General features: G+C 39.5%; 1 protein-coding gene across 1 annotated transcript in view; it reads left to right on the top strand.

The window, feature by feature from the left end:
* The first annotated feature begins 7,525 nt into the window (after positions 1 to 7,525).
* VPS41 (VPS41 subunit of HOPS complex) overlaps positions 7,526 to 12,444 on the top strand; it is a 105,656-nt gene continuing 100,737 nt past the window's right edge. Inside the window, exons 1-2 of the mRNA XM_082044242.1 lie at positions 7,526 to 7,602; positions 11,588 to 11,626. Of these exons, the coding sequence (XP_081900368.1) occupies positions 7,582 to 7,602; positions 11,588 to 11,626 (60 nt within the window). The 5' untranslated portion in view covers positions 7,526 to 7,581. The remainder of the gene's footprint in view (positions 7,603 to 11,587; positions 11,627 to 12,444) is intronic.

The following is a 12,444-nucleotide window of genomic DNA, read 5'->3' as shown; positions in this document are numbered from 1 at the left end:
TTAGAGAAGCTTCATATTCCAGTGAAAACTCATCTATCCACCATATATATAAATATACCATATTACATTTTCTTCAGGATTGTATCTGATGAAAATGTCACTGTTTAGGTACTAATCTCTTCCTTTACTGTTTTTGCAAAATTCTCCTCTAAGGTACTTGGAACAAATGTTGCTACCACTGACCCTTCTAATGAACGCCTTCTAATGAATGCCTCTTAGCTAAAAGTCGAAAAACCTTCATCAGGTGTGAAATTCAAGATTAAAAGAAGAACGCTTTAGATTCTATTTATTTTGTTCTATCCTGAAACTTCCTTTTTCTTTAGATTAAAATACAAGCAGGCCAATTATATCCAAGGTATGTCTGTGTATCACCGTAACACAGCTTATATAGAAGAATATCACTAAGATTTGGAAAAGAGAGATTTTTGTGATGTGTCAGTTTAGGTAAGCCACTTGTAAAGATACTTTTTAAACAAGGTCTTCTTTAAAGGGAAACACACACCACACAGAGCTGTTGGGAAACTTACTACTACATCTTCTGGTAACCTGTGATCAATATCTGGTAGCAGCTGTGGTGGATGTGAGTGAAAGCAGCAGTATATTACTGAGATTCATGCAAATTTCTAACAGCCTAAGAAAAATAATAGCAAAATATCCAGGCAACGTCACCTGTATGTAGAAAGACCAGGAGAGCACAAAATTTTTCCGTGTACAGTTCAATACTGCCAGCTTGGCTCACTCTTTACCTCCAGTGCTCAGTTGCCCTGATCACCAGAACTGTCCTTGTGGCTGTTCACATCCAAGCTCCCCTCTGTAGTGAGGACACTAGTGCCCTCTGTGACAGTTTGCTCCAGGGTCTGCTATAGACTGATAAGACCATGGCGGACCCCATTAAGTGTGGCTCCTTCCTCTTGAGACAGTCCTCCAGCACTACCCCAGAGGCTTTGTGCCTTTGCATGTTCCTTTGTGTCTCCTTCCTGGCCATGAAAAATCTCAGCATAATGCAAGACACCCACCTGACCAACAGAAAGAGCTACCTTCGCATCATTTCAGGTACTTCAAATTGGAAGCTCACAAGAAAACAAAGCCTTAAGACAGTCTGCACCAATCACCTTGGGAACCAGGATTCTCTTGCTGGTGCAACCTATAACAAGAATATAGACAGAAGTGTCTCAATAATTCAGTAATGACAAGGACTTCATTATGCCAGCAATGTACATGATAAACGGATTATCATAATGAACATGATAAACAGTTCTGTTAAAGTCACAGTGTAAGATGGACAATTTGTAAAAATCATCCTAACTTTGACTGAAGTTTTAGAAATTGGAATTCTGGATTTTCAATTTCAAATTGTAGAAATATTTCTAAAACTATAAAATCCTAGATTCAAGATTTGGGGTCCTACTTAAATACGAATTTTCTTTTAAGAATTGGTCTCACTTAAGGAGACAAACAGCAGTTCTTGATACAGAAGAAGGAAGTCTAATTGCTAGAAACTAACAGAACCTACATATGAACATGGGCATTAAATTTAAGCTTGTTCTTGAGATTCATGAACCAAACAGTATCTTAAGACTGCTGTAACAATTATATGTTAATTTTCAATTAGATCACATCTGAGTGCTTTTTTGGATGAAAATGCTTGTTACTCAAATTCCATTTATGTTTGACAAAGGAATATGGCTCTTACGAGAAACAAACACTTAATGCTGCTTTAAAAAGATGAAACTAATGAATAACCAGCTAGGAGGAACATATAAATGGGAAGAGGGAACTCTTAAAAGAATACTGAGGACTCTACAACAAGACCACAAAACACAAAATATCCTTGAGTAAGACATGAAAGCATCCATTAAAGGTTTATGTCTATAGGTTTCCATTTTTGCATTTTGTTTCAAAGAGAAAAAAATCAGTGGCGGTAACTGTAAATTAAAATGTAGGAATCATAAAAATACATATTATAGGAAATAGGAATAAAAGAAGTCAATGTTAGAAGAATTAAACAGGGTTTTGATTCTGTTAGGAAGGAGAAGCCATCCTAAAAATGGAATGACGGCTGAATTTGGTAGAGTTACTCACAATAATAAAATAAACGTAAAAGAGGCGAGTATCTTGCATTAGTTTAACATAGAGTCCTGTCCCACTAGGCACAAATTAAGAAACATGATAACAGATTGGAGGTATAGCAGACAACAGTCACAAAAACTATTCATAGGATGTAAAACACCTTTCGCGAAATAATTGGTGGCATCTTTTTATTTAACCTAACAAATAACTAAGAAGTGATTTCATGTTAGGTTACAAGTACTCACATGGAGAACAGATATCTTTTACTACAGAACTTTCAAAAGTTGCTAACAGACAATGCTGCAGTGGACATAAAGGAGTGGCTCAAAGCTGAAGTAAGACAAATTTAAATCTGCCATAGGGATAAGGAAAACCCATTACGTAGAAAGTCCTGCAATATTAGAACTAAAGGGTGCTTATCAAAACTGGTAGCAGGCCCGTGGCAGAGCAGTTTAAAACAGGGAAAAAATAAATAACTTCTTTAAGTGGCAGGCAGAGAACTTCTGGTCTTCGTTGCCTCAGGAGTTTGTGGAGGCAAGTAGTACCCAGCAGGTCCAAAAGTGACAAGTTCATCAACTACACATTCCTTAACAGATACTAGAAGGAGCAGTCAGGGATGTGCCTTCTAACATCCTTAATTCCATGCCAGCAGATGCTGGGGTAAAACAAGGGGAGTGGAGCTCAGAGGTACGTGCTCTCCCCAAGTACCATCTCTTACCGCCACTGTTGAGGACCAAGCACTGGGCTGGAAGGACCACTGCTCTGATCTATTAAGACATTTCTTTTGCTTTATTTTTCTAGCAGTGAGCATATCTGCCCTTGAAATGGCTTATCAGAAGCACAGGGAGTTCCGTGTAATTGGAAATGTTATATCAGGTATGTTTTCTTTTAAAAAGATGGTATAAAGAGGAATTAATTCAGGTAAATCTCATGGCCCATATTAAGGAGGAGCTGAGATTAAATCACAGTGCTATTCCCATCTGGCTTCATAATCTATAGATCTATGAATTTTTTTCATAGTATAATAATTTTTCAATTTCAGACTTGCTCCTTCTTTACCAGGACCTTAATATTTTTAACTATAAGGTTTTTGAAAGGGTTCCTTACTACCTTTTTCTTTATATATAGCCCTTGTTTATCTTTAATAAATGGATAATTGTACTGGCTTTATGTTGTTTACTGTTCTTCACATGTTTTCATCTTCTCTGTGTGCTCTACCTAGCACAAGAAGGTATCTTTCAATAAAGACTGCCTGAGAGTGCAGATGAAGAAAGGGAGCAGAAGAAACAGGGAGCGAGGGTCAGAGAAGGAAGGAAAAGACTAAGGGCAATGTTATGCCTGAAGGATTTGAAAATAATTCACTGTAATTTGGAAAAGTCTTTAAATATCAGGGAACACAGATCAACTATTTTAAATAATTTGTAATAACCTTTCTGATATTACTACCACTCTCTTTTTTATAAAAATAGGTGATCATTTAAATTCAATTTAAATATGCTGCAATGGTGGGACATAATGGTAATGCATACTTCCATTCCTTACCTTCCCTTTTTGGTTGTATGGCAAATTACACAGGGGTAATCTTTAGTTTCAGTTAAAAAAGGCAGGTACTATGGTGCTCATATGATACTAATATATTTAACAAGAATATATTTATTTTTCCTTGTGCGTGATTATTCTATGAAAATTTACATAAGATCTTAGCTTTATGAGCGTGATTTATCTAATTTCAAGTCACTAAAGTATGTTTATTTGTTTTTGGTGTTTTTTTTAAATTTATAATTGAAGTGGTTTTATAGAAATTGTTCTGATACTTATTTCAAGAATAAATGAGATAAATGAATTCTAGAGGTGGATTGAGAAGAAAAAAGTAAACAACTGCAAAACAAAATAATGCTAGCACTTTTTTACTTTTTTAAAGTATGAAGTTCCTGAACATATTCAAGACTACATTTATGGAAGCTATGGTGCAAATTGAAAGTAACTTCACAGAAATCATTCTTTGATAGCAAGGGAAAAGGAAAGGAAAAAAAAAAAGAAAAAAAAAGAAAAGAAAAGCCTTTGCAAGTTTCTTTCTACAAACAAACAGACAGAAAGAGGAAAGCCTTTGAACTTCTATTGTTCTGACAACAATATTAGCTATGTTTTATCCAGTATAGTGTTTTAAAATGTTATTAACTTACAGACAAAACTGTTGTTTTTTTGGTTTTGGTTTTTGTTTTTTTTTTTTTTTTTTTAACTGAATAAGTGGTGTTGAGAGTGGCGGGAGATAAGCCAGCTGAATATTTTGTTGGATGAATCAGTCCTACTTGAAAGTAACGGAGAGCTCTTGGAGACTGAAATACAATAACCTCTACCAAATGGCTTGGATACCTGCTACTTGTTATGTTTCACAGTAGTCAGGGAGAAAGTGTGTTAAAGGAAGAGCTAAAAATTATACCAGTATTTGGAATCTGAATGTTTGCCAGTGCCAAGTTTCAATGATAATTCTGATTTCTGTGGCAAAGAATAAATCGGAAACTCCTGATAGACTTGAATTCTAGAAAGCTGGATGGATGTGTCAGCATCCTGTTAGAAATGTCCTGCAGAATTCCTGTCAACTGGAAGGTCTGCATTAAAGTAGGCACTATGAACATTAAAAGCATCGTGGTATGGCTAAAATATATTTTTAAAAAGACTTATGAAAAGTGTTATTTTTTATGAACCAAGTTACAACTAAATGATAAGGTAGAGCCAGCCTATCACTTGAGATGGATCTGAGCCAAAACACTCTACTTAAACGTCAAAGCATTCATAATCTCACCAGAGATCCCAAACCTTTCCCTCTTGTACAAATGAATTACCCCAAACTTCAGATCTATGTGCTGGCAGACAGTGGAAGAGAGTAGTATTTAAGGTTAGAGCAGAGCATTTACTTCCCTTAGGCGGTGCTCTGGTTTCCACTTATGCTGAACTACGTGTAAGCTTTTTATCTCCAAAGCTTGGCTGGGATGTTCTCAGGTCCGAGTCTGTAGGATGCTGAGTGCTTTGCAGGAGATGCTGAAAGATTTTAAAACTCATTGACGTCATTGCTTCTAGATGGCTTTCAGCACTTTTGGAGGGTGGGTGTGAGAAGGGTGGCAGAATCAGATGCCAAAATATTAAATTTTCCTGACACAATAAAAAGCTATAATCACAGCAGATCAAATTAATACCTTATGCCTAAACAAGAAAAAAAACAGTTTTGTGCGTTTCTGCCAGAAATAAGTAGCACACTGTAAGTAAATCACATTGTTTATACCACTTATTCTATGTGCAATGAAAACAAGAACAGCTGTTCCTTGACTGCTCTCTTTGTAACAAATGTGCCCTGTTAGCTGTTATAATAGCAAAGTTTACAAGATCTGCCATCCTTTCCCTTACACTCTGTTTTCCTTGGCATTTACAAAGTCAGTTATTAATGTTCATTCCAGTTTAAAAAGTGCCACAAAATGTCTTTGTTGAGGAATTAAAGAATTAAAAAAAGAAAAAGGAAAGAAAAAAGAAATAAAAAAGAAAACAAACCTCAGACCGCAAAATTCCTGTGCAGTTCTTTTTCCCCTGAAAGAGGGGCAAAAAAAACCATATCAGGCAGTTTCCTTTCACTAGATATACAGAGTCTTCAAGTAGCTATGCAGATAAGGTAGCTATGCATTACATATTACAGGACAAATCCTGGCTCCATTGACAGAAACATTTTTTTTTTCATTGATTTGAACAGGACTAAGATTCAAGAAGGTCAGAATCGGACTGGAATGAGTTCTCTGGGTAAGAAACATCTGTCAGCAAATATCTCTTACTGTCTCTTATACAAGTTTATTAAGTCTAGTCTTGAAATCAGTTGAATTTCTTGCCAGCAAGGTTCTTCTAAGGACCACACTTGTCTGACACATGGGAATCTACTTCTCATTTCCAGCCTAAATGGACTGAAAATAGCTGATACCTATTTTGTCTCATACCTATTACTTTAATATCTCTTCTTCCTCTTCAGCTCTTTTTTATTTCTAGACTGAAGAAGGGTCTTTCCAGTCTTCTCCATTAGAATAGACCTTACATTTCTATGTTCCTTTTAGTAGTCCTTTGCTCCTTTCCCCTTTGAATTAATCATTTTTACAACAAAGGTGACTTTGACATGTACTGTTATTTCCAGGTGAGGTCTCAACAACATTTTGTAAAACGGCAACCAAAGGTCTCTTTCTCTGTAGATAGCCCTTGGCTTAGATGGTCAGGGTGACATTTACACACCCCGCCATCATATCCTGATATTCAACAGACCTGGGGTAACAGACCAAAAAAGAGGTTTTCTTATATTATGTCATTTGCAAATGAAATGTATTCGTGATAGTTATATTAATGTTTTTGTAATAACCCTGTTAACTTTGATAGCCCTCTCACCTCAGTGTCAACCACTTAGTGTGATTTTAAAGGACAGTTCTATCTCCTCTCAATTGAAATTCTGGTTATTAGTTTCTAAAGGTACAGCAATAATATACATGATTTTCATATTCGAGCTAATACTCCTTGCAATTAACTTTCATTGTACAGCCTTATGGTCACCTGGCTCCAGTATAGTGTTCTAAGACTTCTCTTTTATTGCCAAAACAAACTTGTACATTTTTAAACTTTTGGCTTTGATGCCAAGGGTAGGGACTGGGTAAATTAACACTGTAGCTCCACCTTAGATTTGGAATAGGTCCACTGGCAAAACCTGAGTGATAAAAAGTACTGCCTGTTGCTTTTTAGCTTTGGTTATGTTTTTTAATGTATAAAGAAAGCAACTTGGATTCAAGCAAGGTGTTCAGGTCCTGTTTTAAAAGAGAAATGCAGCAGCTCCTAGAACTGTAGAAAGACATTCATGCTTTCTAAAAGGCTTTACCTGATGCCAAAGCGTGTATAGGCAATTTCAATACTGACAAATTAAGTGAAAGCAAAGAGGGAAAAGAGGGTGCTGTGTGTCTCACCAGAGAATCTAATGGAAGCTCGACCAAGCGCAGCTAAGATGGGTGCCAGAAACTGGGCCTGGCCCTGCAGAACCTGCAGTCCAGCTCTTGGCTTCAACTACACCATCCTGGGGGGCCTGCTCCTGCTAACCAGAGGCCATCTCATCGTTCACCACAGCAGCTGCCTTCAGTCTCCTCACAGCTGGATGTGCAAGACTCTCCCTGAGGGAATGGGGGGAATTCAGCTTAAAAAGGCGTCTTGCTTGCAGCTGAGGAGGGCAGAAGGAAAACCTGACCGGGATGTGCTACCTGCACTGGGCCCAGCCTGCCCTTTGCGCGTGTCGTGAGGCAGCGCCGCCGTTCCCGCCGCTGGGCAACAGCCACCCCCCGCTCACCCTCCAAAATAACAAACAACAACATAAAACAACGCCAAAAACAAAACCAACCCAAAAAAACAAACAACAAACACACCGTCCTCCGAAACTACATTTCCCAGGGTTCCTCGGCTCCCATCGGCTTCCTGCCCTTCACATGACGGCTCCGCGGCCGCACCATGGCGGAAGCCGAGGAGAAGGTAGAGGCCGCGGGGGCGCGCCCCGGCGGAGGGGGCGAGGAGCGGGGCGGCGGGAGCAGAGGGGCGAAGGAACCCCGCGTGTGTGAGGGGGTCGAGGGCGGCAGCCCAGCCCTGCGGAGGCTGCGAGGGCCGGCGGCGGGGCAGGAGCGGCAGCAGGTCCTCGCAGCGCCGGGGCAGAGGAGATGGAGGCGGCGGGGCGAGGCCGCCTCTCCCTGGCCGCGCTCCGCGGACGGGCCCGCCAGAGGCTGCTTGTCGGGTCTTGTCTAAAAAACGGCCGCGGGAGAGCGGCGCAAGTCGTGAGGGCTCCACTTTGTAAATCAACACCCGATGCGGGAACCTGGGAACTGGGTGGGAGAGGTTTAGAAATGCACCCCTGTAGAGCCAGGATTAAAGAGCCAAAGGGTCCGTCTCAAATGGTTGAGAAGCTGTCGTTTACCCGGTGGTACAGGAGACATGAACAGGTTTATCTCGTCAGGAGAGTTTTTTCCTGAGATAAAATTTGAGGAGTTTGGTGTTTGTGACCCGTGGTTCTCTAATGTGGGTGTTTCCCTAGAAATGCGCCTTCCCAATAAAAATATAAAATAAAAGAAGTGAAGTTTGCAGCCCATTCAGATACTTTCTCAATGTTTCTTTGCTGAGCCAGGAGTTTTCTTTTAGACATATAACTAAGCTGTGTGGTCTTTGTCTTAAATGTTTAAAGGTGGGAGAGGCTTAAAATCAACTCAAGGGAATTGGCCTTTATTGGAAATTGGCATCTGGTTTCCACCTTCCCTGCTGTCAGAGGCTTTCCAGGAGAGGCTGGTGCCTTTGGGGGAGGCTTCATTGCCTGCTTTGGTGGCAGCGTTTGAAACGGTTCTTGGGATAAAACCAACTGTTAAAAAAATAATCTTACCTTCTTTAATAATATAAGAGATTAAAACAGCCTGTGTTTTGCTCTCCTTGGACTGTCATAGGAAAGTTTCCTTACTTGCCTGTGTCTCTTTCCTCTGGGGAATGTGCACACCCCTCCTGCAAGGGATGTGTGTGCTGCGCATGTAGGTGAGTGGTAGCACAGTTTCTGTGAAACCCAAGTTCTATGGTTTTCCCCTCCCAGCAGCTTTAAGTTATGGGCCTAAAAACATAGTTGATATCATCTGATTACATAAGGGCAGGAAAGGAAATAGCCTATGCCCATCATATTGGAAATCCAGATTAAGAGTTTATTGAGAAGTTATGTTGGATCTGCTAAGTGAGAGACTATAATGGTGAGAGTTTACTTCACATTTCTGTGGCTTCCTCATCATTGGTCACTTTCTCTGTTCTTAGGCTACTCAAGCAACAGCTGGCTGAAGTGTACTGCTGATTTTCCCCTAGAGTCTAAGACCTACCAGTGCAACTATTCCTACATAATTTGGGATTCTGGTCATCTACAAATCCCTGTTGAGGGATTTTCTTTTCGCAGTACAAGGCTACCAAAAAGTAGAAGTGGGGGAAGTCCTCTCAGTTCATGTATTTGGAGGGAGGGGAGAGTAACCTAACAAATCCCAGGGCAGTCAAAACTGCAGTTTGCTCTTCTAGTTTGCCTGTCTGGGAGAAGTTGGGCAAAAAGCTTTTCATAGTAAGTTGCTAGCAAAGTGAGTTAATAGGTAAATGTCAATTCAAAGCACCTTCAGCTAAGTTCTTTTCAGGGAACAAATAGAGTTTCTGCATTTCTTTCCTAAACCAAGACTCCCTCTGAATTTTTGCATGTTGTTTTCTGAGTAAAACATAAAGGCCATGAAGCATTTGCCTGAATTTGTATACCATTTGTGAAATTTTGTAGTTGCAGTGGCTTGTGAATACAGTAGGGATACCCAGGGTATATGCCCCACATCAAAACACATTGATATTTTCTTGGTTCACACAGATTGATTATTTGAATCAAGTTCTGGTGTGCCCTGATTTTGTAGGCCAGTGGTGCCCTTGCAGACAGCAACTTGCAACTCAGTGTAATCTTTATTGTTAAAGTTACTCATATGGATGTAAAGATCACCTGGTGTAACAGCAGCTTGCTCCCCTCAGCACGTGTGTGAGTCTGACTGTGTGGTGTTAGTGAGCTCATCCTGAAAATTCTCATCTGCGACTTTCCCTACATTTGTGTTTTGAGTAGCCAAACAATGAGAAGTGGGAGTGGTGGTGGCTGTGGTGTAGCTGCAGTAGAAAGTCTCATGTGTACCAGCAAAAATGGCACTTGCTGTAATTTCTTATTTTGTTTGGGAGAACAGATTATTTTTTTCAAACAATCTGTTGATACTAACTATGTGAATTGTATCAAAATATCGAAGTGGTAGAGCTAATAGTTTTCATTTATAAAGAGTTGAGTACGGAGTTTCTCAATATTCAGGAGAGAAAGGCAGTTATTCTGTTAGGAATCTAGCGATATTTTACATTGGACTGCATGTGTTGTTCTTGCTTGTCCAATAGGCTCGCAGTGTTACATCATGGTATTTCAGTTCTGTTGTCCCTTGTTTATTGCTAAGTAGCATTTAAGATGGACAGAGATTATATATAACAAAATTGCTATTTCCTATCAGGTAACTGCATCTTGTGAATAGAGTGAGACTGATGGACAAACAGTTGTACTTGCAAAGTGAAACGTAAGCTTGAAAGTATGCGAGGATTTTAATCCCTCTTCATCTTCCCTCGACTACCATGTTCTTTCTGCTCATAATTTCCCAACTCATGTTGTGAATGTAGTCTACACACATAACCCTTCTATGAGGTGTGTGTTTTAGAGGTGGGCCTGGCTGTGATGAGTAAAGTAGAGGAAACAGATGGCAGTAATTCTGGTAACACCTTGCACTGAGTTTCAAGTAGCAAACAGAAATGCTGCTTTTCTTCTCTTCATCTCTATCTCTAATCTGTTCTGATGGTCACTACAGGTGAACCTCCACTCATGCAAATGAGACATTTGCTTTTTGCCTAAAGTTCACAGTCAGTGCGTTTTATAAACAGAGAAAATAAAATGTGACAAACTAAAGATGACACTTGTTGTCAATGCATTAAATTTTCTTCCTTTTCCATTTCTCTTTAAACTCTTGGCAACTGTCTCTTTTTTATTTCCTCCCCTTCTCTGGTAAAATTCTGTACCTATTTATCTTACTGTCCAAATACTGCTTCATAGGATTTGAAATGCTCCCTTCTCTCTTGCTTGGTCTTTGTTTATATCATATTTTGTTGTTAAAATGCTTACATTCACTGTCAGCGTATTAGTTGTAGCCTTTTATTGATACTGATAACGATAAATACGTTAAGTAAATCTTCATTTTGCTGACCTCTTTGAGGAGGCATTGCATCAGCAGATTTTTGCAGTGGACAGGTGAGAGATTAGCAGGAGTTGACTTACCAAATTTTTTTTTTTGTAGGACAGTAAGAATCATTATCGTGCCAGGCAGAGATGTTTTAAAGGTACAATTGTGAGATGTTTTAAAGGTACAGTTGCTTCAAAGGCAAGAGGAAGCCGCATGGCTTGCATTGAAGTGGGAAGGAAAGAAAAATGTCATTAAATACTAGATTTATATGGAAAATGGTTTGAAGTTACTTCATTTTTTAAATAAGTCTATTAACACCTGAATAGTTGAATACTAGAGCTAGTTTGTGGGTTGCTTGAGAATGCCATTCTGCCTTGCAAGTCAAGACATGGGAAGGTGCTTTGCAAAGCTTGCTACCACTTCTGGAAGGATGAAAGCTTTCACAGGGACAGATTCTCAGATGATCCAGTCACTCCCTCTTTTAGGGTGACTGACAGCAGTATCACAGTCAACTGGTGCCACTGACTGTCAGTGTGGCACGAGATTGGAAGTGAAAGCACAAATTGGATATGAAGGGAAAGGATGGCAACTCTGAACTTGAGTTGCTTCCACTTTGTCTTCTGTTTCTCAAAAAAGGTTTAAAAAATACTTCTAAAAGGGGAATACTGCTCAGTTATATATGTGTGTAGCTAATTTGCCCTTTGTGTCATTTTCAGGAAGCAAGGTCTAATGAGGAATCAACAGATGAATCTGAGGTAAGCCTGTTTAAATTGCTTCACACTTGAGTCTATCAGTGCTTATTCTTTTTCACTATGGAGGGAAAACACTACCTCACTGGTTTTTAGAAGTTTTGCTGGTACTATGTAGCACAGAATGTTAATGAGGGCTTAAATTATTAAAAAGAAGCTGTGATTTGCTATTAGAAGCTTCTTTATATTAAAACAACCCCGGTGATCGCCCCATCATAGTAAAATGAATTATGTTGAGAGACAAATTAAAGTGCATACATTTCTGTTTTGATGAAACGAAAATTTAATTGTCAGTATAATTATATATGCAGTAATACTACATTCAGGTAATTACTGTGTTATTTTAATAGCTTCACGATCTAGATTTAGTGATGTTCGGTAGAGTCTCTGTTCTTAAGATGATATTTTGTCAAAAATTGTCTCATGTTCTGGAGACATCTGCGTATCCTACTGTGGGTACTGGAAAAAGTGGGCTGGAGGTGAGGGGGGGAAGGGAGGTACAGAGGGTTCAAAAATTTGTCCTTGAACTGTCTGCAAACCTGCCATCATTGAAGGGGTCATGAGAGATCTGGAAGGAGATACTTCAGTTCAGTGCGGTCCAGGGTGGCCGAGCAACTTCTGTTGTGGCCATCAGCAAGGACAGATGACACAGAGCAGGATATAACCTGTTTTCACCCATTATGTTTCAAAGTGAAAGTGGCTTCAAGACTCCCAAAGCTTCAGTGGACTTGCTGTTAGCAAGATCTTCTGTTCTTTATCTAGGGACAAATCGTCATGCTTGGGATCTGGGTTTAAGCACTAAGCAGACAGAAATCCTAATTTCC

Source organism: Streptopelia decaocto, assembly GCF_964273445.1.
Source record: "Streptopelia decaocto genome assembly, chromosome: 2".
Lineage (NCBI taxonomy): Eukaryota > Metazoa > Chordata > Aves > Columbiformes > Columbidae > Streptopelia > Streptopelia decaocto.
Note: the sequence above shows the minus strand (reverse complement) of the source record. Positions and strands in the feature narration are given on the sequence as shown.